At 41.8% G+C, this 24670-nt stretch overlaps 1 protein-coding gene across 2 annotated transcripts; it reads right to left on the bottom strand.

Moving 5' to 3' along the window:
* Positions 1-679: 679 nt before the first annotated feature.
* On the bottom strand, positions 680-24166 carry APPBP2 (amyloid beta precursor protein binding protein 2). 2 transcript variants are annotated; one of them, XM_071765275.1, is made up of 14 exons: positions 23990-24166; positions 16053-16141; positions 15075-15226; positions 14435-14558; positions 10541-10709; positions 9773-9862; positions 9273-9340; positions 9083-9188; positions 8718-8842; positions 8445-8530; positions 7817-8007; positions 7287-7452; positions 6357-6529; positions 680-6220 (listed from the first exon to the last, which is right to left on the bottom strand). In XM_071765275.1, exons 1-14 carry the CDS (start codon positions 24128-24130, stop codon positions 6194-6196), a joined length of 1707 nt encoding a protein of 568 aa, XP_071621376.1. In that variant the 5' UTR covers positions 24131-24166; the 3' UTR covers positions 680-6193. The 2 variants fall into 2 exon arrangements, with proteins under 2 accessions (XP_071621376.1, XP_071621375.1); XM_071765274.1 differs by having other exon boundaries at positions 680-6529.
* Between the last annotated feature and the right edge of the window lie 504 nt (positions 24167-24670).

The raw sequence follows: 24670 nt of genomic DNA, 5'->3' as shown, positions 1-24670 counted from the left end.
TACACAGGCACAACGGGCACTGCCACAGTCCTGAGGACTTTGGCCTCACCACCTCCAGAGTCATCTTTGGTTTACAAAAGGTGAATCTGGCACAGAGCCCTTACCTGGGCCTCCTCAGGGTGTAGCACCTTTCAGTTTGGCCTCCTAACAGCTGGACCAGTGTTTGAAGGTGTTTGTCCTTTGAAAACTGAAACTGTGAGATGAGGAGATGCCACTGCTGGAGCCCAGGGCACAGCTGGAGAGCCATAGGTCACTGACAGGCAAATTGAAGACAAACTCCAGTGACTCAAACCTGGATGGTTTCAAAAGGAAAGCTCCTAGGAACAATTTCCAACCTTCCCTGTGCTCAGGCAGCCACACCAGACACTCCTGTGCTGTCCCTGCACACAGCACCAGAGACGCTGTGTTCCCACGGATACTTCTGGGGGAAAAAAGGACCAAGAAGCAGGGAAAGATCCACACCTGACAGCTAACCAGGGCTTCACCCTCCCCTGGCTCCCACTTCTGCACCCATGAGAGCAGCCAAGTAGCTGAGCCTCCCAGAAGCCACGTTGGGATCAGCTCTGTCCCACTGATCAGCAGATCCAGCCCAGCCCCCACGTTTTTACACCTCAGGGTAAGCAGGGGTTGAGGGGGAGCAAGAAAGTTTTACCCCAATTCAATGCAGATGACTTCAGAATGCAGGAACACTATATTTATTAGGTCAATATTTCATTTTAGCAATACAGTTACAGAATATCACAATGCTGGTTACAAACATAGTATGGTTTGATGGTTACAAATAATGTTGGGCACTGCAGTCCGTGAGAAGTAGGATAGGACACAAGTAGGGTGGGTCTTCCAAGTCTAGTAATGCTCAAGATACTCTCATAGAAACAAACGTGGCACTACAGGTAGTGATTCAGGTCTTAGAGGTGGGGTTTGTGTGAGTAGTTTGATTTATACAGTTATACAGTTCAAGCAACATTTGTTTGTTTGTTTGTTTTAAATGCTATTAAATTAAAATCCCCTGTAGTTCAATAAAGTATAAAAATAGTACTGAACCTTGGTAATATTCAATAAAATGTAGAGTTCATTCACATCATTAAGTAGTAAAGAAATTGTAAAGGTGTAGTTACCATGGCAACATTGCTTCCCATAAAGAAATGTACATGAAAGGAAAAAAACTTACACATATGGTACCTGCGACAGTTACTTAGCGATCCAACACTGAACTTGTGCACCACAAACCAAGTTTCTAAATATCTCTATATATTTATATAGTATATATCTTTTTCATCTTAAAATTTACTTTTGAGGAAAAAAAAAAAAAAAAGAAAAGAAAATGTGCACTTCAACAAACTCACTAAGGCCACTCATGCTATAGATACCTAGGATTGCAATGAAATATTGTTAAACAAGACCCTAGAGCACGCACCTTTGTATCACTGAAGGGAAACCTGTTTCACTGCCTAAAACATTCCTGAGATTTAGGGACAAAAGCATTTACCAGTGCTGCCAATTTTTCCTCCAAAGTTTAGTTTTGTTTCTAGGTAAAGGAAACATCTTCCCCCCCCTTCTGACAGAAACCTCACCAAGCCAAGAAACATGAGGTACAACAGGCCAGTCGTGTCAAACATGGGAAAAACCACAACCAAGAGTCAGGTTTGCAACTAACATTTGGCCAGTGGTTTTCTTGTGATAAAACATAAGGAAAAAAAAAAAAAAAGGGAAACAATGACATTTAGATAAAAGAAGGTTTCTTCCCAGGCAGCCAAGGGCAAGATTTCTGTTTAAAGACTGGTAACAGTAAAATCTCCCCACACTATTTGCTGCAAGCCTGCAAAGTCAAACCTGATCCTTATAAATTAAGTAAAGTTCAACCATGTTTTAGGCACGGTGCATTTTCCTTTTTGTACTCTACCAACATGTAGGACTATAAAAAGGAAATCAAGTTAAATGTGCATTTTTTTGTACCATGAAAAGCAGCACAATGGCACCTTTAGCAAATCTCAGACTGCAGCACATTTAAAGAATAACTTCATTTTTAAGGTTACAAAACAACATTGTTGTCCTAGCAAGTTAGAATTCAACAACTCAACCCCTCCAAAATTATTTAACAAAAATGGTCTGTAAAGAAAAAACCAAACATCATCAACAATAGGTATTGACAGAGTGCACACGAGGACTGGGACACCAAGGCAAACCCTTACTGGTTTTAATTATTATCCTATAAATGTGACAAAAAAACTGTTTGGGGCCAAAGAGACACTGGTTGGTTTACTTCAAGTAGCCGAGGGATACATTTACCTTCAAAAATACTTTTTGCAATTTTCCCCTTCCTGTTTGTCAGCTGTTAAAATCTTTGTGTACTCTTCCCTTTCTATACCAAGTCATCCCCAGCAGCCCCAGTCCCAAGTGGAGAATCCTGACCTCACCTTCCACCCTCTTGATGAGCTGCAGCATTCACACAGAACAGGACACACAAATCACTGACTCGTGCTGGAAATAAAACATTAAGGGTTTCTTTAAAACAAGACTTAAAAATCCTTTTCCTGAGGGTGGCAGCTGTCCTCACCACCTGCACCCAATTGCTCTGGTGTGATAAATGACTTACCTTCCAGAAAAACTCAGAAGATGCATTTCACTCCACTTCCACTCCCTGTAATGCCAGCACCAACAGCACCTGCTCAGAGGGTGCATTGTGCATCTAGAAAATGCCAATAATTCATTAACTTTGACCTCCTGCTTCACAGCTGGCTGCTCGAGTCCCCTCAGTGTGCCAGGCTAAGGTGCAGACCCCCCATCCCCAATACTTACATCCAGGTGGGTATGGATGAAAAACCTGCTCAGGGAAGGAGAGGAGGGAATCCCCCAGCTCTGCCCCTCGGGGCAGGGGTCGTGCTGGCAAGTTCTGCGCTGGAAAAGAGCCCAGCCTGGGGATGACACCTCTGCTCCTTCAGCTCTGCCTGTGGCAGGAGGCATGAAAACAGCAAAGTTGTGCTACCAGAGCTGTTCCAACCACGCTGGCACCGAGGAACAAGGAATTTACCTTCCTCTGAAGTCATCAGTGGGACTCCTACTTTCTCAGAAACATCAAACAATGAACCGGAACAGCAGAGACAGCCACAGCAATTAACAGCCAACACCACAATAGCCTCCAGATGCCAACACAGACATCTTCCAGGAACACAGTTTAGGATACTGAACCAAAAACTAGAAAAGGTTTTGTTATCACACAGAGAACAAGCATCACATCTGCAGCAAGGGCAGCATTAGGTGAAGGGTGCAAGCTACGGCGTGCAGAGCAGGCAACAGAGTTTTGTAGGCAGCTGCAAAGTTGTTCTACAAACCTCCTGTGCTTTAACAACTTTAAGCCATCAGCCACAGCTCCTTTTCTCCAGAATTTACATGCCTTGGCATGACTGGCCTGGTGGAGATGCTACAAGGCAAAGGTCAACCCATGAGTCAAGTTAAGGTTTGAGTCAGTCCTATAAAAAGCAATACCAGTAGTCCTGCAAGGAGCAGTGCAGCCACTCTTGGCCAAGCCACATTTTTTGGCCAAAGTCCTTTAGCAAAGAGAATTCTGGGTGACTTTTAGGACCTTTGTTCCTTCCAGACAAGCCAATGCTGACAATATTCTGGTGGAACAGCTTTAGAAAAGAAAGCAGAGTATGTCCAGCCAGCAACAGCTGAGAATAAAGCTTCTGATTAACCAAAGTGAACCAATGCTCTTGGTTCTAAGAGGTGTGACACCTCCCTAACCCACCCCGTGGTGGAAGTTCTCCTCCTTGCCCTGACTTGGAGGCAAACCATGAAACCCACAAAAACCAGAGCTGAAATGACAGCAGGGGTTCATGTGGAACACTTTCACCAGCATCAGGCAAACCATGCTCCTCATCCCAAGCATAAAACCTCAAGGTCTTTGAGATTCCTTCATCAAAAGCTGGAAATGGAGACCCAAGACTGGAAACCGTGAGCAAATAAAAGGTGTCCAGACCATTTGTAAACCCATGCACCCAGTTTGAAGCTTTTAAACACTTCTGCAGTGCAGAAATTACACAGCTTTTTTAGGACAACTTGAAGCACACCTTCCTTGCCTGACTTCTGAAACTACATTGCATACTTTATTTAATGTTAAATAGTTTTGATAGGACTTATGAATTTGTAAGAACTTTGTTACTCATCCTGTCCTGCTGTATGGGATAAGAATGTTTTGCCTGGTAGACAGCTGAATGTTTCTTGTACATAAAAGCAATAAAACAAAAACTGCAAGAAAGAAACTGGATTTTAAAGCCATGCATAAGTTTATGTTGGCTTTTCACCGAGCAGCCACTGAGGATATTCCACAGCCTAAGTCTTCATACCACAGGTTTTATGCAAAACTTTTCACATCAGTGAAGATATTCCACATAAGCAATCATCACATCAGCACTCACCAATTACATAACTGCATTTTTAAGTTGCTATTATTCAGTCTTCCCCCCCACAATACACTTGAAGGCACCAGTATGTGGAACTGAAGGCCTGCAAAATTTCAGTTCTTAAAAGAGCCATTAAGCTCTAAAGTCTTGTCTGAAATTCCCATCTCTTTCTTGAAGACCAACAAGCAGCTTTCCCTGTCCCAGACTCCATAAACAAATTAAGATCAGACCCTAAACAACCCATCCAGTCCAAGCCCTGGAGGAACTGGGCTCACTGAGCCTCAGCTTGGACTGACCTCCCATGGCCAAGTTCAACCCCTGAAAATAGGGGGTGAAGGGAGAAAACCCAAACCTGACAGAACCCTTAACTACAGGAGCACTGTTTGTGCTGCTGTAAGAACTGAGGTAACAGCAGTGAGTTGTTCCTACTTTGCTATGTTACACAGACTTTCAAATGAGGATTATCTCAACATTAAAAAAGAAAAATAAATTCACAACCAAAAGCACACAACCCAAAAAAATAATAACAACACACAACCAAGCAGCCCCTGCAACAGAAGAAAAATTAAGACAAGCTAGTGAGATAGGCATTATTAAACAATCTTTACAGCTGACTTCTGCTTTTTTTAAATTAATGTAAAGGAATCAGTTTCTGGTTGTACTGTTGTTTAATGTAGAAATGAAGCATCACAAAAAAAAAAAAGAAAAAAGAAAAAAAAGACCTGTTGTGCTTTTTTTGGCATTTTTCCACTGACCCCTGCAAACTGTACAAGAAGTTGTGTTCTCCAGAAACATAAAATGGAACTGGATTGTAATACAAAACTATTGACTGGTATAAACAAGTTACTGCCTCAGTTATCAGAGTAAGCCCATTCCAAAAGGAAAAGAAGATGGCTGCAGCAGAGTTAAGCACTTCTAGTTTTTGCTTGTGGCACTGCCATCAACATTTCTCTAAGCTCACTAGGTACAGACATGCCATAGCAACCACTACAGAACGTTCACTTCCTAGTTTTGTATCTATTACATGAATATAATTTTGCACTGATCATACATCTAAATGAAAGACTCCTACTGTAAAAGTGAATGCAGGGGCAGAAATATTAAATTAAAGCCACTGGTCCAAAAAACTGTTTCTAGTAGGCTGGTCCACTTTTGATTTTCCTGGTCCTGTTCAGAAGATAAGCACTCTTGGTTGGTGCCAAAGGAAACTAAGATTGCTGGTCTACTGGATCTTCTCTCCCAGATGAACACTGGTCCAGTTCAGGATATCAGGAACAGCACATGGTGGTGACTTGCTTAACAACCTATGGTGGTTTAAGAGGAGGATGGTGCTCTCCACAGTGGTTACTTGCCACTCCACTTCATAAGGCAGCAGCCAAGGCTAAGGGCATTCCCCTTTTTCTTGATCTTTGTGATTAACTTTGCTACAATGCACACAGCAGAAACATCTTTCTCGTGTCACTTCTTACAGTTCAGCATTTATTCTCTCCATGCATCAGAAGCAAGCTCTTGATGACACCTTCCACTCATAACAAGAATGCAACTCTTTTGAACTCAAACAGTTTTATTTAAGGTTTTCTCGCAGACTTTCTGCAAAGTAGCTTCTTTTGAAAAAGAGAAAGAAGGGGTTTCCACGAATACCAAGTTAAAAATGTGAGCTGAGCTAAACATGCCATACACATGCTGAGAAGGATTTCACACACATTCATCCGGATGGGCACTCTTCAGCAGACTGGACCAGTGTTTCAATGCAAATTCCAGCCCCCAGAGAACTACATGGTTTAGAGATTTCACAGTATGACTTTTCCCCCTGGAACCTGGGGGGAGGGGGGGAAAAAAAAAAAACCCTTAACTGGTTAATTGACTGAGTTCTTAGCTACTCTGTCCATCAAGGTTCTGAGACATCAGAAAAGACTGCACCACTTCTTCAGTGGATTGAGGGCTGGTGCTTACGTCCTCCAGAGCATCCGTGACTGAGAACTGCCGGTCCCGCAACCGGTTCCAGTTGGCCAAAATATTGTGGTATTCAAAAACTTTCTCATAATTGCCAATGGAATTGTACAGTTTAATGAGACCTCTGTAATCGTATTCAAGTCCACTGTATCCTTCACCAAAAAGCTTCTTTCCTAAAGCAATCCAAAAGAAAACAAGATTTAAAAAAGTAACCCACACGCGTTCCCTCTTATTTCTGACGGAGGTTTTACCAAAACTTGATTTTGTTACAGGAAACCAGGAACACAAACACACACAAGCTTCCTGGATGATGCTTTGACTTCTACCTACCTTCTCCTTTAGAAGTATTGTGACACTCTACAATCATTTTTTGCATTAATTGCACCACAGCTTCAAATGCATAAAACTCTACCCGTCACACAAACAAGGCAGTCAGTTTGTGTCCCAGTTTCACTCTGAATTCCATTTAAACAAGAAAAGTTGTTTTTCAGTTTTCTGCCTTAAAATCTTAAAGGTTTTTTAATAACACCCTGTACATCTTATGAAGTAAGATGGCCTGTCTCAAAACTGAGTTACAGCATGGCCCAAAGGTGCTTTGATTTGGAATTAACTTCACTGTAAATGATAATGGGCAAGGAAAATATTTAATGAGAGTTTAGGTAGGCTGATGGGCACCAAAGTTTTCCATTTCTTTCTGAATTTAACTACATTCCACATTTCAGTTCTAACCACAACTCCAGAACACAGTCTAAGCTTGTAATTAGTCCATTTCCAGATGCCTTCAGGTGTGAACTCTCCTGAAGCACTGTAAATAATAAACTCCAGAATTCAACAAAAACTACAATATTCAGATTAAAACCACAAAATAAATGCCTTGCACTTCTTTAAGGTCTTTCCAAAGGAAGTCCCCACATTGTAAGGATCACCTACCAATTGCTATGGATCTCAAATAAAGCTTTTCAGCATTTTCATATTGATTCATGTCATAGTTATAGAGGGAGGCGAGATGACCCACGGACAGGGCAACTTCATAATCTTCCTGACCCAGAAGCTGCTCCTTTATCTGAATTGCCTTGATGTGCATTTCTTCTGCTTCCTACAAGGATCAAATGCAGAGGTCAGACACCACCCACCACACCACAAGGAGAGGAAGGAAAGGAAGATTAAACTATGTAGTGCCTAAATAGCCTGTAGTGCTTTATAAAAGGCAAAAAGTAAGAATGCCAAAGCCAGAGTTCTCCACATTCTTAGCTAAGTGCACTTTTTGTCACCAAAATTTGCCACCTTGTCTCGTGCAACTTAACGAATTAAATTTGCACAAAGCCTTGGAGAGACAAATTACAGAGTTTTCCACACATAAGATTATAAACAGAGCTGTGGACACTGAAAAACACCATTTATTGTGACAGATTACAGACCCCTTGCAGATCCTAAGACAATTTACCTTGAGAGAATCTTACCTTAAACTTCCTCATGGACTGATACAGTCTGCCAAGGTTGCCATAGTGCTTTGCTGTTTGCACATTGAACTCCCCAAAGGCTTTTTTAGCTAACTGGAGTGAGGACAGATGCAGGTCATGAGCTTCTTGAAGTAACCTCTGCTCAGTCTCCTTGTTGTGACAGTCTATGGCGATCTCCTCCAGGATAAGTGCTGAGTACAGGAGAGAACAGCACAATTTTACAGTGTTCCCAACACACAGAGGTGTGAACTGGTGGCAGCAGAAAGCCACTTACCCAGGACACCCCTGGAGACATCTCCTCAGGCTTTGTGTTTACTACAAATTGTTTTCAAACAGGTATGACCAGATATCAAGTTCCCAAGATGCTTTTATATTCTGTGTTTTTACTTCCCATCCCAAAGTCTTCCACTTAAGTTTGTTTTTCTTTTTTTTTTTTTTTTTGTCACTTTGTAAGTGTGCTGACAGACAACACTGAGGACTACAAATATTATACAAAGATTCTACAAATATTCAGCCTCCATTTTGGGGAAAAACCCCCCAAAACTCAAGTTACAGTGCCTCTGTTAGGGGACAGGATAAAGATAGCAGCAGGACTGATATCAAACTGTCCTGCAACAAAAGGAACTACCTTTAACTCTCTTTGAAGATGCCAGGAGAAGATGGTCTTCTGGGAGAATGTGAGTTATAATGCCAATAGCACGTTCAGCATGGAATCTGGAAGAGTTTCAATTAAAAAAATTCAAGACACATACGTAAGTTATCAGCTGACTGATAAAATAACAGAAACATTAATGCAATAAGCAGGTGCATTTAAATTCTAGTTGGAAAAAGTGTATCATTTAAGGACCTTTTTTCTCCAGCACTGAATTTGCTGCCAGTGCCTCAAAACAATTGTACTCACAGTGCATTGTCAAATTTTCCAGAGCTGTACTGGTGAACGTATGAAGAGTAAGCCAAGTCCTCATGAGCTGTAGCTACATGAATGTTTTTACCTCCAAATACTGACTGCCGGATGTCAAGAGCTGTCTGAAAGGGTTACAAAAATACCATTTCAGCAGTTAATACAGAAAAAAACCAAAATTTAATCTCTCTCTTTGCTGAAAAGTAGAGGGTGAGGGAAATCGGCTGTTTCTAAAATTCTGTAGGCCTGTAGCTACAAACACACAACTTTACCTGGCTCTACAAATTAACTGTAGGTCATTTTTAGTAAAAACATTTGGGAATATCAAGAGAAGTTGAAGCCAGAGATTTAATGCTGCTGCATACCTGATAGATTGCAACAGACTGGCAAATATTGTCTACGTTGAGCAAGTAAAATCCATAATCTAGTAGCGTATCAGAATATTTGGGGTGCTTGGCTCCAAAATGCTCCCTGTGGAAACACACTTTAATTACACACTGAGGCAAGTTAAGCATCATTTTTACAGGGTATTTTTTCTTATTTAATGCCACTTACCGGGCGAGGTAAACTGCATGTTTTATCAGCTGCTCAGCCTTCTTAAATTCACGTTTTACAACACAAGCCTAAAGAGGTTGAAATGGAGCCAGTGAAAAGGTGAACACTCATTTCTCACCTCCAGACATCAGTACAAATTCTTATTATTATTTTTAATTCAAATTAATTTCAAATTTCAATTCAATTAATTTCAAAATAGAGTCACAGTTACAACAGCAATTTTCAATTATTTAAGAAAAGGGTCACAGATAACATGAATAAACTTATATTTAGTTCAGGTGTAAATTCCTAGCTGAAGGGCAACTGAGCTTCAGAAAGGAAGAAAAAAACCAAAACCCCCACAGGTCTGAGACTGAGGTGGACCAAGTGACCACAAAAACCAAGCTGTGAGGCTCATGAGATGAACCTGGTTACCTGAGTGCTCTGGAGGTCCCACTTTTCCTCACCCACTCTTGAGAGCAGTTTAGTTACAAAAGAAACATGGAAGATTTAAAATTCACCTTTGAAGCTTGTCGTAAAACATCCACTACTACTTTTACAGGCAGCCCAACTGTGATCTCCTTCATAGCTTCTATACACCATTTGTAAGCCTGTTGAGCAGAGTTAACAATAAAATCAAGCAGGAATTTCACCAGGTTGCAACATCAAGAAAAATAATAATTGGCTCTGAAAAGCATACTGGCTGTTTACAATACAAAAATCTCAAAAATATGGTTTTAATGGCTTATACGTAATGAAACTTGCTCAGCTATGTCTAAAGACAGACTTTAAAAGCACTGTTCACATTAAATGTGTATTTTGTACTTGCATACATTATTATGACTTTTACAGACAAGCTTTAAATAATCCCCACAATTCCTATGGTGAAGCACAACTTGGGGCTCAGTGTACTTCAGAGCTAAAGGAAAAGCTCAGTTTATCCATCAGTTCCACTTGAGATGCAGTTTTTATAAAACAGGTGCAAAGTACCTGTGTTCTGCTATTAATTTTACCTTTTAAAAAATAAGCTTTTTATACTATTGCCTTTAGCAGTGACATAGTGTGAATCTATCACCCATCAGTTCCTACTCAAAGCACCATTGCAGACAAACTCAAAACACCACTTAGAAAAAAAATCAATCAATCAAGTTTGGTGCTGCCACACGTATCAAAAATTATCAAGAACTCCAGCTAGAAAGATACTGTGCCTCATGAGCCACTCATGGAACATCCCAGATTTCATAATTGTGGGGTTTTTTGAGGAGAAACCAACCCCAAATCCCCCTCACCTCATCATAGTGGCTCTTGGCAAAGAGCAGTGCACACAGCTCCCCGTAGAGTGCAGCTTTGTTTGCTTGCTGCCCGTGTTTTGCCAGTTTGTCCATGTAAGACTGAGCCAGTTTGAAAGTTTCTTCTCCCAAGTGGTATTTACAGTTCCCATTTCGAACGTGCAGCAACCTTAGGAAGATGGAAAAAGAGCTGAAAAGCAGTGGCTGAAGAAACCATTTCAGGGCACACCACGGGTCTCCAGTTTGGCATTAGAGTTACAGTGGAACTGGGCTGACATCCCAACAAAACTCTGCCTGAAGTCAGGAACAAAAAACTATTTAGAGTCTTGTTTCAGTACCCCGTGCTTTCTCTCCTGCATGGCAACAATTTTTATAGTTGGATATGTCAAAGATTTCACATTTTGATACAATTTTACACGTCCAATGCTTTCATCACTTCGGTGTGGTTGCTTTGGGTTTAATTTTTCATAAAATCCGCTCTTCTCAGCACTGATTGAATTTTATTTAATTCAATATATTCAATATCAATTCAATATTATAATCTTATTCCCTGTAATATAGTGTCAAAACCCTTCTACCTCCTTTCCAAAGCTTAATAAACAGATACAGAGTAAGTACACAGATAGTTTGCATACAGCTCTGCACTTTTTCCTCACTCAAAAGTAGCACAGGGCTTCCCAAATGCATTTTTTTTTTTTTTTTCTGTTTTTTAGGGTGCAGAAAAGGGAGGTGTCTTCACAAGAAATGCAACCATGCCCATTGGATGCACCCAGCACTCACAGCACCAGCAGAAAAAGCAACTCTGTTGACCCAGTTCTCAACTCCAAACAAAACACTCTCCCCTGGCCCTGCCCCATCTCCTGACCTTTCCAGCTGAAGGATTAACAGAAACTTGGTGAAAACTGAATAAAACAAGTGAAACATCACTCCTTTGCCTAGAGAAATATGAATTTCAGCATCTGTTTAAAAGAAAAGTAAAGAAGTTTTTTGGAAGGGTAAGCTGATACTTATTTACTTTAAGGGATCCATTAGCAATGTCTGTTATCTCATTCCAAGCATAAAGCACAGAACTGTTCCCACCCATGGCAGACTGAGAGGAGACAGCTGTTCCTTCTCCACTGCAAATGCCTGAAATGTTGATAAATTAATGAAATTTTGATAAATTATTCTCCCTTGTCCTTCCTGGAAAGCTGTTATTAGACAATGAGTAATAGAGATTGAAAACCATCAGGCAAGCCTTTGGAAAACAGGAGGACAAGATAAACACATCCAAAGGGAAGGGAAGGAGAATGTAAGGCTGGGCTGCAGAGGCTGAAACTCTGACAACATGAGCCAAGGTACAGAGTTTTCTACCTTCTGTGACAGGTAAAGGTCATCTGATAAAACTGTTGAGGGGGTAGGAAGGAACAGTGAGGGTTTTGATCATGTTTCTCTTCTCTTCTCTAAACCTGAGTGGATTTGTGAGCTGTTGTAGCCATGCCTCCTGCAATAGCAAAGCAACACTTGGAATTTTGCCCTAAAAATTCAGCCTGCCTGTAGCACAGCCTCCTCTTCTACTTTCCTATTAAAATGCATCATGAAACTCAAACACTAATAATAAAGGAAGCAAAAGTTCAGACTTTGACAGGGGAGTGGCAGGCTGGTGCTGAGCAGGTGGTATTGGCCACTCAGAGAGAAAAAATCAAAAGACCTTTCAAAAAACCCCTGAAACAAGCTACATAAACATCAGATTTCCACAGCAACACAGCTCGAAGTCAGAGAGACAAAATCAACAGCCACATTTTTCCTTCAGTAAGGTCTGAGAACACTTTGTAGAAGCACATTGTGTTCTTGGTCACAGGCAGCAGAAAAAACATTCAAGCTGGAGAGGAATTGTAAAGAACCCAGAGACAAAACTGAAGCAATTACAGTTTCCCTAAAGAGAGAAATGATTTTCCCCTACACCATTCCACCCAGAGCTGCTTTGCAACATGGAAACTGGAGAGCCCAAATCCCACAGAAGGGGCTAAGCCAGCAGGGACAGTGCTGCAGTTTAGATAAGTGCCTGGGAATGATAATATCCAGAATCTGGATGCTTCAGTGATAGTGTCTAAAAACAAATGAATTGACAAAACCCAAGATAAACCTAACCCAGTCCTCTAGGATAAGCAATTTATGTGATCCAGTTTTGAGTAACAAAAAATCCTTTATTAATCCAAAGGAATTTCAGAAGATTAAGCCAAGAGGAAGAAAAAAAATGCCTTAGGACATTTATGCTAATAGCTATGAATCTTCTTTGATGTCTGCAATAACAGCTCTTGGGGAACTGCTTGCTCCCTGCCAAAAAAATAATTCTCTGAGAGCATACAAACATAGCAAACAGTGTTACACAGCAGCCTAGGAAGTCTGAGAACATCAGAAAAAAAGCCCAAGAATCAGCAAAAATGTGAAACAATGAAGTGAGAGAACCACCTACTTGTGTTATGAACCCCTCATAAGCAGAGAAAGCAAAGCACAAGGAGCACAACACACACAGAAAATCAGTACACAACCTAGAGAAATCTCAAAGCTTCACATTTTTTATTTTATTTACAAACACCCCCCAATTACATCTATATAGCAAAACTTCACAATTTTCAACTGCACTCTATGAACCATGCATTAAATTCCCAGAGCTCAGACTTCCCACACCTGGGCTGCACACTGTGACACAGAGTTACCCTTTCCTCCTGTCTTTACCTTCTTTGCTTTTTTCCCCTAAGTGGAGAAAGGAAGGGAGTTTATTTTCAAAGCAACTCCTCCAGCTTGCCAAATAGCCCAATGGAACCAGGAAACTTTTTAAAGATTAATTAGAAGGCAAAGGACCAAACACTAACTGTGATCCTGTATCCATTGTTCCCAGTTCCAGGCAGGTGTTGCCAGTCCTCCTGGCATCAGGGATCTCTGGAAGGAAAACCCATGGAACAGAGCAGCAGCTGCTGCCATGGCCCTCTGCTTGGCACAGAAAATGAGCAGCTACTGGCAAAGCCTCTTTACTCTTCATATTTGTCCAACCATAAACAAGACCCTTTTTTTTTTTTTTTGACCAGTTTTCCAAAATGAGTTTTCCCCTTTCCTCAGATAAATGCACTGCATACTTTGCTGTTCATCAGAGCAGTTAAAAAAAAAAAAGTCTTATTTCAACCATGCTCACTGCCACACATATTCAGGTGTGCACAGAAGAGGTCAATCATGGTGCTACCAACAAAAAACAGATCATCTTTGAGACCTCTCTGAGTGGTATTTGAGGCCTTGAGAAACCAGGTGGGTACAAACCCCAACAATCTCCTAAAAGCAAAAATACTTTCCCAAATGTTTAAGCTCTGCCTGCAGGGGTCCACAAGAACTGGACATTTTCACCTCATCACAGAGTTCAGTAGCTCAGCATGGAGCAAGAGAACTCACTGATGGGGAATCAGGAAAGATTTGTTTGCCTTTTATTTCTGCCCAGCTGTGTTTCTATCACTTGTGTTTGGATTTGGCTAATTCTCTTAATTTCAGGAAACACCAAATATTGGTTCCCATGCAAAAAAACCATGAGACAATCACAATGCTGGAGCACTCTGACTGCCCAGCACCTCCACCTGAGGGGTCAGGCAGAAAGGGGAAATGCTGGGTTTGTCCCCACTGAGCTCTGCTGTCAGCCTCCAAGTTGGAAACTCAGGAGTGGTGTAAAACAAACACCACCAAACCTCAGCTCCAGCCAGGAAAGGATTTTGGTGCAGCAAAACACTACAGGGAGCATCTGAAGCTTGATTGCTCCAAGGCAATACATGTATTAATACACATTAATGTGCAACACACATATTAACACCCATTTTAATGTGCAATACACACATTAATGTGCATTTCACAGCACAACATCCAGGAGCTCACCTTACACAACATTCTACAGCACGAAACCAGTGCAGGATTTCATCATGAAGGGTGCACAACTGAAGGCAGGAAAGAAACACCTTCTCTGCATCACTGTACCAGCCTGCATCTGAGAGGAAACCCCCTGGAAAAAACCAAACCCAAAACATTAAAAATCAAGAACAAGCATTTCAACACCAAAAAAAAAACCTTTTTAAGAGGAAAAAGGGTTTGGCCCAAGTCTCTAAAGGTGACTACTCAGTTCACATCACTGCATACTATATGCAGGAACCTGTCAAGGTTAAGCCCTGCAGTACTGAATTCAAAAGGATGAAATTCAAAGTGGAGGATGGCTTTTTGTTATTACATCATTTTCCTACAGCTTTCTGTCAAGAAATACTCACCAACACTAAAATTATGCAGTCTTAATGTTAAGCATCACATCTGCAAACAAGTTTGAAACTGCAAAGAGAAGCCTACATGTTTTTAGACACTAAATATATTTTGCTTAAGACACCAAGTAGTTTTCAAAAAATTCCTTTCAAAAACATTCTTTAAGAGGAAAGGAGACATTAACATGACACTGAAATTAGCATTAGCTTAACTGAAGCTTGCATGAAAGAAAGTATCATACTTTAAAGAGCCTCTCTTCACCAGTTACCTAAAACAAACCCAATCTGGATTGCTTTTTCTTTTACAGCAGAATCTGACTCTGCTATGTAGGAGCACCGTCTGCTGAAAGAATAGGCCAGGACAGAAGCAACTTTTACTCCATGGTCCATCAAAGCCTGGAAACAGTGATGAAGCAGATGCCTGAAACAAAAGAAAAGCAAAATTTGGTTACACAGGAAGTTTTTAGAACACTGCAGTCAGGTGGCTCCTGAGTGCCATGAATGGCAATGAGCAGTGATTCAGAGAAATCACTCTCAGCCCTCTCTCAGACCCCAACCAGATGAGCACAGCTGTCTCCAGGCTAACTCATCACAGTTGTTGGAATATCCACCAAATAAAATGAGTGTACACAGAGTTCTTTGCAAGGGCACCCTCCTGTGTAAGCAAAACCAAGCTGCCCACACAATATTACAACTGGAAAATAACATTTTCGGCTCAAACTCGGAGGGAGGGAACCTCAAATCCACCTTCACCCCTCAACTGCCACAGAACTGGCAGGGAAATGAGCAGTGAGAAATCCACTGACATCACACACACAAACAACAGCAGGAAGGGGGGGCTGCAGACTCAAAGCTGATTCTGGTTACAAAGAACCAGAGCACAGCACCAAAAATTGGAATATTTAATGACAGGAAAACTCTAAGTTTTTTTTAAGTCTTTCAGGGTGAGTGAGGGGCTGTGTGGCACTTTGCTGCCTGCTGGGGTGACACCACACCGAGTGCACAGCAGTAAGAAAGCACTTGGGGAAGCCAGTGCCAGGGATTATTTGATACCTTTACACAGACTGTTTTATTTCCTGAGACAGAAATACACATTGTAACTTAAAAATTCACCTGTGTAGCTAAGCAGCCGTTCTCATGGATATGAGACAGGCTTGAAGGACCAAGAAAATGAGAGAAAATTTCTAAACTCCCCAGATCTTGAGGTAAGAGCTGAGGTGACAATTGTTGACACATGAAATACTGACCTTTTATCTAAAGCTCGTAGCACCTTGGCAAAAACTTCTAGTTCACAAAATTCACTACCCAGCTGGCATAAGCGGCCCTGCTGGTAAAGCTGAAAGAAAAATAGGAAGAAATGGTAAAATTCCAGAGCAAGTTCCTTCTGGGAAATTCAGCTGAAGAGTAAGGATAGCTTGTAATGAAATCTAGACTTCAAAATCTTAAAAAGCAGGGGGCTAAGAAGAAATAGTTCTGTTATCCCCAGAAAGGACAACTTTGTGATTGAAAACTAAACACACAAATTACAAGAGCTCCGTGGTTGGTTTCCAGTTTTGGTTTTTTTAGCCTTTGAATGTATTTTCAAGTGTCAATGTCCACCTGCATCATCAAACACTGCAACACACAACCTAGAAAGCCAAAACAATACTAGGAAACCCCATAAAGTCAGGAAAAAATACCACTAGTAGCTTCTTTGGTACCAAATGCTTTGAAAAAAAATTTAGAGAACACAGAATCTGGCATACAGCAGTGCAAATAGATTTTTTTAAGGTAGTATATAAATATATAAGCCCCAAATCCACAAATTCTGCTAAGGATGACTCAATTTCCAGAGCTAACCAGAGGCATGAGCCCTGAGCCCACCAATACCCAAATGAGCCCTGTAAATAAGTGAGAAAAATCAAAAGGCTCTGCTCACACATTTATTAAAAGCCCAGGCCAGCTTTGTGCCCCACTGCTTTGTGTCTGCAGGTAGGCAAATAGATCAGTTGACTTCTTCATCAAAAACAGACCCTGGAAATAGTTCTTGAAGCAGATTCAGACCAAAGTGTGCCAGTCAGAAATTTAGTTTCAGTCAACACTTCTTACAAAAGCACAAGACACTGATTCTGCAGCACAGAAATCTTACTTTAACAACAGAACCTACAAAAAAACTTCAAAAATACTTTGACCTAATAATGTCAATTGCCAGAAATCGATGTTTTCTTTTTAGTCATTTATTTGGCTGGGAGAAAAAAAAATAAAGAATTATTTTTTAAAAACTGTACAAGTTTGCATGCAAAGGTACTCCTGAGATAAACCAGTGCCATGTCCCCATACTTCAAAGAGCTCTCCATTTCTTCTGAAGCTATTTTCTCTGTAAGGGAAAGAACACCCAGCCTGATCTATTTAAAAACTACAGTCACAGTTAAATGTTCTCATTTTCTTCAACACTTATTATCGAGTCCAATAACTGCTCCATGAAACCTAAAACATATTTTCCACAAGTAAAAAAAGATGATTAAGTCTTGCCTTGTATTCCATGCCCAAAACTGAAGGTTGGACATCTCATCAATACCAGGAGATAATTTCTGAGAGAAACTAAGACACATGCAGTACTAACTAAAAATCCCAGAGATAATTCTGATACCAGCTTACCAAACACCAGAAATATTTCTAGTAGGGTTTTTTTTAAATTGATGAGTTTCTATACATGCCTTGTGATGTGATTCTTAAATTGCTAATGAATAAATGCCCTGGCTGGGTGGGAGGGAGGAGGAAGGTCCCAAATTGCCCTGAGTTTTCATACATTAATTGTTTCAGGCACATGTAATATTTGGTTTAGGGCCCAAAGGTCCAAGCCTGCTATCTCCACATCTCTTATCCCAGTTCCAAGGTAAACACTTGCACCACTCTGGCACACACACACACATAAAAAAAACCAAACAAAAAAAATCAACCTATTTTTTAATGGTATTACAAGAAATTTGGTATCCCTGGGACATTTACCACACTATTCACCCCTTCCCTCGACATCTTGGCAAAGATTTTTAAGGAACTAACTCAGCTCCAAGTCTCTTGAAACAGTTGTGGCTGTTCCAGGAGTATTTTCAAACAAAATTTGATATGGAAATAGTGACCCTACGTCAAACTGTGAAGCAATTCCTGGAGATTCAGTAAGACTCATTTGTTCATTGAGAAGCAGTTGCAAGCAGTGAAGAAATGGTTCTGTTGTTAAAGCTCCAGAGAGACAGAATTCCTGACCACAAGCCTTGCTACATAGCACACAAAAAAACCCAAAACAAAATAGTGATTCAAGAAACATGCCCTGACAAGAATGGCAGAGGTTTGGACTGCCAAGGAACTATTCTTTTCTTAAGAAACAAATGTCTTTTAGGCACAAACCTAACCTATTTGAAGCTTAACAGATTTTTCTCCAACTATAGAAAAAATGAGTAAAAGCCAATTTCACCAGCTCCCCCATTATCTCTGGCACTGTATACAGGAACCAAGGCAGAGGTTTAATATATAAGTGTAGGATTACACACAGGGACACTCACACTGTATTTTTAAAGATAGAAGGAATTCTGAGGATGTCCAGGAATATTTAGCAATGTCTAATAATGTATGGTGGAATACCATGCCAAATTTGGGAAGGTCTGTATATTTCTTCAACAAACACCATGATTTGGGAAAAAAGTTGTCTGCAACCACAGCCTTCCTTCTCTACTGAACAAGGAAGAAAAAAGTTTCTTGAGAGTCAACAGTGAACTGAAGGAAGTGCATTTGTTGACAAATGACTCAGTATGGACAAGGCAGAGGGAGAAGAGCCTTAGAAAACAATCAGTTTGAAATTTAGGTGCATTTGATTCTTTTAGATCAATTTCTAAGCCATCTACAAAGCTTCTGGACAACTGCAGGTTCTATTGGATGCTATTTAGGACATAAAAAAAAAAAAAAGGCAAATTTTGACTGTATCTTTTCAAAGCTGTAATGATCTTTATTAATCTCAAGCAAATAAATAATAAAGAAAAACACCCAGAAGAATGGGAAGAAAAGGCAAGAACTTTCAAACCAGCCCAGACATAACAAGGAAAGATGGCTCAGTTCTAACCTACAAACAAAGCACAATTTAAGAACTGGGAAAAAAACCTCTTGAAGTGCTTATTCTCCTTCACCTGAGTGAAAAAGGTGATGCAAGGATTTGATCTGAGCAGCATTCAGTGAACTCCTCTGCTCTGGAACCTAAGCAGATGATGTGATGGTTGTACGTGTGTGCACACACATGCTGAAACCATCAGCATTTCCCACATACACTTCTGACCTCCAAAACCACACCACCACCAAAGTAATTAAGTGTTTGTGAAGTCACACTTATGGGTCACAGCAGAAGTCCTACAAAAAAAATACAGCCCATTCACTCTGGGATTTTTCTGCCTCCTTCATACATTGCTTGTTTGTGACCTTGTTTGTCTTCCTCTGGTCAGAAAACTAAAGCAGCTCAGCTACACTTCATTTCATGCAGTTCATCCTCTTCATTCTCAAACACCCAGGAGACTGAAGCCTTGGGACAACAAGCTGGTTTTATTGTAATCTTCCCAAAATCATGTTTATAGTAATTCTTCACCAGCAGAAACAATCTCTACTGCAATGCAGAGAATGGGTGTTCTATTACTTGTTGTGAACAGTCAGCAAATTCCAATTTATTCATTTTGTTTGGTTCAAAGAATATCTCAGTGTGATGATACAAGAGCTTATTAGCCAGGGTTGTTCTTTTTTGGATTAGCAGAACACAGGGAGGAGACAGAATCCTGCAGCTACACTCATCATTATAGAAGTTGGTGCTATCAAGATCTAAACTCACAATCTGTTATTTTGATTCACATCAAGATAGCATCACTTCAGCAGTTTCATCCACCACTTCAAAGAGAATTAACAATTATAACCTTTTGGATTTTGCATCAAAAAAAACTTAATGCAAAACAAATTAGCATAGTGCAATTATTAAAGGTTACAGGTCTGCACTGACAAAGCCAAATCTGTCATCTCCAATGGTTCCTGTGATTAATCATCTCATCAGAAAATACTCAGAGAACATTGCACCCAAATTATCCTCAAGAAAAAGCAATGTAGAAAAACACACAATCCAGAAAAGACATTTCAAAGGGACACTAAACATTGGATGAAAATCCTTGTTAGTCAACTCAAGTCCCAAGATCAGCCCACCAGGGCATAGCAAACAAATACCTGTGACAGACTCTACTAAACCTGATGTAGCAGAATCTCTTCAGAAGTACCATGAGAACCAAAGAAAATAATTACACACAATAGAATATAGAACTGAGGCACAGGGAGAGAACTGAATCCTATGTCAGACACCAACCCAACAGTCATCAGAATAAATACTTTCTTATTTCTGTCCACAGAAACTACACCTTTACACTAACTCCTTCCCTCAAAACACACACACAAAAATAGTTTCCCTCTTATTTTTTAGGGGGGACTTAAGAGTTTACTCCAGTTGTCAACTACTTTTTACTACAGAATTCTGGCATTTGCAAATGCTGCCTCCCTGCCAGGCATGCCCTATTTTTACCTGAGATCCTGTTTCTTTCTTTCTTTGGCTTCTAAAATCTGGACACTCTCCTCCCACCAACCACCTCCTCACCCCACCCCATGAGAAAGCAAGAAAATCTAACTAGTTTTAGAGGAAACAACCAAAATAAACCTGTCAAAGACAAAGAAAACAAAGCACCCTTGCACTTTTATTTTAACTCCAGATGCAGGTGTTACCTGTAACAATACTGGTTATTAAGCTCTTCAAAGTACAGCTGTGATAAGACATTTAAATATTTTCTAGCACAAATGGAAAATTTCCAGGATACCTTACCAGTATTCTGCTCTACCTCTAGCATTTTTCTAGCAGTTGCAAGAGTGAGTCAAACGCCCCTTGAAAAATCAATAAAATTTAAAAATATCCAGTAACACCCTGCTGCACCAGTCCAGGTTTGCTGTTCTACTACAACCATGATTATTTGATATTGCCCTTTTGAGCTTTAGTCATTGTTTAAGAATGTTACAGGAGAAATATGCTCAGCATTAGGAACCTGCCTACTGCTGTCACCTTGCAGCAGAACCCAGTTCTTAACAAGTCCACAATAAAGAATATTCTGCAATTATCCCAGGTTTGATTCCTCACTGTTAGTTGGGAATGCACAAGTTGGCAAAGCACATCCAAGTGGTTAACACTTCTGGAATATGCAGAATGAAAAGTAATTGGATTTGTTAGGGAATGGGAAATAAAGACAATATATTATGGCAACAGAGCCAAACACTAGAGTAGAGGGTACCCTAGGGAAAAAAAACAAAGACCAAGATACTGCATTTTCCTCCCTTTTAATCACCTCAGCTGCTGTGATATTCCTGCAGCCTGCCCATGGCCTCTTCATCAATCTGAGCAGGCTGGCAGATGTTCAGTTCAAGTGTTCATAAGCACTGAATATCACCAACACAGCTCTGTATGGCCACAGCCAGTTATCATCTGGGAATCAAATAAGATCAGACTGATACCACCTTTCACCTTTTTGCCAAATCAGTGGCAGTTTCTCCAATATCACAAACTGTAATTAACACCTGGATAAGGAACTACTACTTGCAAATTAGACATCAGTATCTGGAAACACTTTTATTGCTTAATAATCACAGAAAATTATTCTTTTTGAAGGTCTACATGCAAAAATAGCCATGCAACTCCTCACTTACACACCACTCTTCCTCAGCTGTGTTTAAAGAATAAGCAGTTCCACAGGATACAAATAACTAAGTGACACCTCCTCAGCACAGCAGCAACCACCACCAGGTGGTCAGAGCAGTGATTAAAGTCTTCTGGTTTGTCTGAAAAGACTGTTAGTAAATTCTACTTCTTCTTTAAAGAACCTGATGGTCTTTATTCCACACAACAACCTGAAGTGGGATTTAATATCCAGGATTTTGAAAATAACTGTGCCCAGAACCAACACAACCTGAAGGGACTGTCCCAAGGTGTGTGACCCTGTCCTCATCCTAACCAAACTCAGCTCTGTCACTGGGATTGCTGCAGCCACCCAAGCACAGAAATGAAGAACCAGTTACTCGGGGTTGTACAGGTGCATAAAAAAAAAAAAAAATGCAAACAAAAGACTTGTAATCTGGGCTAGGCTTGGAGGCACCACTCGTTGCTGGCAGACAGCTCTGCATGGGGAGCACCAGTTAGGATTGAGGGATCCTTCCAGCATCCCATCCAAGGTTGATTTGTGCATGAGCTGATTTGAATGGGACTACTAAAGGTGCCAGCTTCTCCTGCACAGGAAAGATTTAAAAAAAAACTCCCAACTAGTGAAGACATGGCAGGCCAGCCTACCACTGCCAGAAAGGGGGAAACACTCATGCAGTGCAGCCTCCTTTTATGCCTTCTGTATGTGGACATCTCCCAGATGCATATTTATAAAAGGGATACAGCTGCACCATGGACATTTCAGAAAATAATAGGAAATGCAATGAAAATTACTGCCACTGACAAAGTTCTACTGATTAGTGATCAGTGCAGCAGAAGGATTATTTTGAGGACGTGTACTGAGCATGTTTATTGTCTGCTCAACAAGACAACATACCAATGTACACAGGCAGAGCAAACAGAACAGAAACTCTCTCTACAAGTCAGATGTACTGCTGGCTCTTCATTATGGAGCAACTCCACATGAATCTGATCCAATGCAGTCACTGAAGAGGGCTAATAAAATGATAACAGGTTAGTAAGCTATTAAGTTCACAGACAGGTGAGGTTTTTTTAAACAATCTGGGAATAATACACACTTGGATCTTTCTATCATTAGAAGGAGTTTTTGGCTTTTTGCTTCTAAAATCCACAGAGTGCCATCCTTTCATCTGAGTGAACACCAGGACAGGCAATGCCAAGAAAGTTTATCCAGCAATGGTCATACCTACTAACAGCTAAAAGCAACCCCCAATATATTCTTCCACATTGTCAGTTCCATATCTTCAGTCTTTATCTGACAATTGCCATGTGTCAACCACTTCACTCTCTGTGAGCGTGCTCCTAAGTGGCAGAAAAGGGCTTCCATATTCTTCAACACATAAATAACAGCCAGCATTCAGAAAATGTGTGTGCCCATTTCACTGCCAAAAACCATTTCTCTCTCTCTAGTGAAGACTGGCCTTACAAATACAAGTACTGCTCTCTATATAAGTGATGAACCAATATCACTCATTAATTATTCTGTTATCCCCCATCTTGGGTTGTTTTTTCTTTTATAAACACATTGTTTCTGGCCTGAGTAATGCTCATCTCCAGCAGTTCCTGTACATGGATGAAACACCTTTAGTGGACAAGAGAAATTAATGAACCATTTCAATGTACCTCTTACTCTAACTCTGGATATTTTAGAGGCAGCTGAATGAGAAACAGCCCTTCCATGAAAGAATGATTTAAGCCTAATAAACTACACCATTAAACAAGTCTCAATTCTTTTCATCTGGCTTCTACCAGATCATTACAGAAGGTACATGCAAACTGCTTCTTCTAGCGCTGACATCACCTTCTCCAATACATTAAAAAAAAAAAAAAAAAAAAAAAAGAAGAAGGAAGAAAGAAAGAAAAGAAAACCCCATCCCAACACAACCAGCTTGCTCTCCCCCTGTCCCTTCGCAGGCTCCAAAGGCGGGAGGGAAAGGGGGGGGGGGGAGCCTTTTCCCCCTCCCCGGGGCCTCAAGCCCACGGCCCCCGAGTTCAGGCCCCTTCTCCACGGCCCCTCCGCGGGGCTCCACCGCCGCCCCCCGGGCGTTTCGCGGGGCCCAGGCGCCCACCAAGGAAGGAGGAGAAAAACCTCAGTCCCCCGGCCCGGCCCTCGCTCCCCCTCGGAGCCTCCCCTCCTCCTTCAGCCGCAGCCCAGGCGGCCCCGGCCCCACTCAGGCCCTCATTCCCCCCGCCCGCCCTCCGGGCCCTACCCCGCACCGCCGCCCGAGCGAGGCCAGCGGGGAACCACGGCCCCGCCGCCCCCTCACCTCCGAGCCCCCCGGGGAGAGGCCCAGGAGCGGACCGACCTTCCCTCCCTCCTCATCCTCCTCCTTCCCCGGCCCACGTCTCCTTCCATCTCCCTAAGGCCCGGCCGGGCCAGGCCTAACTCCGTTCCCCGCCGCTTCCCCGTACCTTATAGTAAACGTCGAACTGGATATTCTCGGGGAGCGAGCGGATGTCCCGGCGCCGGGCTCGCCCGTAACTATCAACCACCGCCGAGATCGCCGTGTTATAGAGCGTCTCGGGCACCCACTCCAGCTCCACCGCCGCCATCTTGGGTGTGCGGAGCCGCCTTCCCCCCACCCACCTCCCCCCCTTCCTCCGCCGGCTCAGCCCGGCCCGGCCGCTCCACCTCCCGCGCCTTACGCCCCGGGGCTCCCGCAGTCCTGTCCGGGAAGGGAGAGGCGGCAACGGCTGAAGGGAACGGAGAACGTGGAGATGATAGCGGGGAAAAACCAGAGAGAAAGAGGGAGGGAGCCATCCGCCTGCGCGGAGAGGCGATGAGAATGAACGTGAGGCTGAGGGGAAAAACTCGGGGCAGCGAAGAGCTGTGGGGTTAAAAGGTTCCACTGAGGGGGAGTGAGGAAATATGGGGGAAATGAAGAGAGGAGAGCCCTGTGAAGAGCGCCAGGGAGCAAGGGGTGAGGTGATAGGGAGGGGAGTTTTGGCGGGAGCGCGACTCTCCCCTCAGGTGAGCGCCATGGCCGAGGCGCAGCCTCTTCCCCACACGAACCTGGGGGCAGCCCGGGTTTGGCGTCTCCAAAAGGGTTATTTCTTCAGGGGGTTTATCATTTATGAGTGGAGGAAGAGGAG

Source organism: Heliangelus exortis, chromosome 21 (genome assembly GCF_036169615.1).
Source record: "Heliangelus exortis chromosome 21, bHelExo1.hap1, whole genome shotgun sequence".
In the NCBI taxonomy this organism is placed as follows: domain Eukaryota; kingdom Metazoa; phylum Chordata; class Aves; order Apodiformes; family Trochilidae; genus Heliangelus; species Heliangelus exortis.
The sequence above is the reverse complement of the archived record's forward strand: the minus strand, read 5'-3'. Positions and strand labels throughout refer to the sequence as shown.

Excerpts from the sequence above, each read along its gene's own strand:
- APPBP2 (XM_071765274.1), bottom strand. The coding sequence starts at position 24,130 with ATGGCGGCGGTGGAGCTGGAGTGGGTGCCCGAGACGCTCTATAACACG. Across the intron at positions 8,843-9,082 it reads AGTCTGTTGCAATCTATCAG|ACAGCTCTTGACATCCGGCA; the intron begins GTATGCAGCAGC and ends TAACCCTTTCAG. Across the intron at positions 8,531-8,717 it reads GGAAAATTTGACAATGCACT|ATTCCATGCTGAACGTGCTA; the intron begins GTGAGTACAATT and ends AAACTCTTCCAG.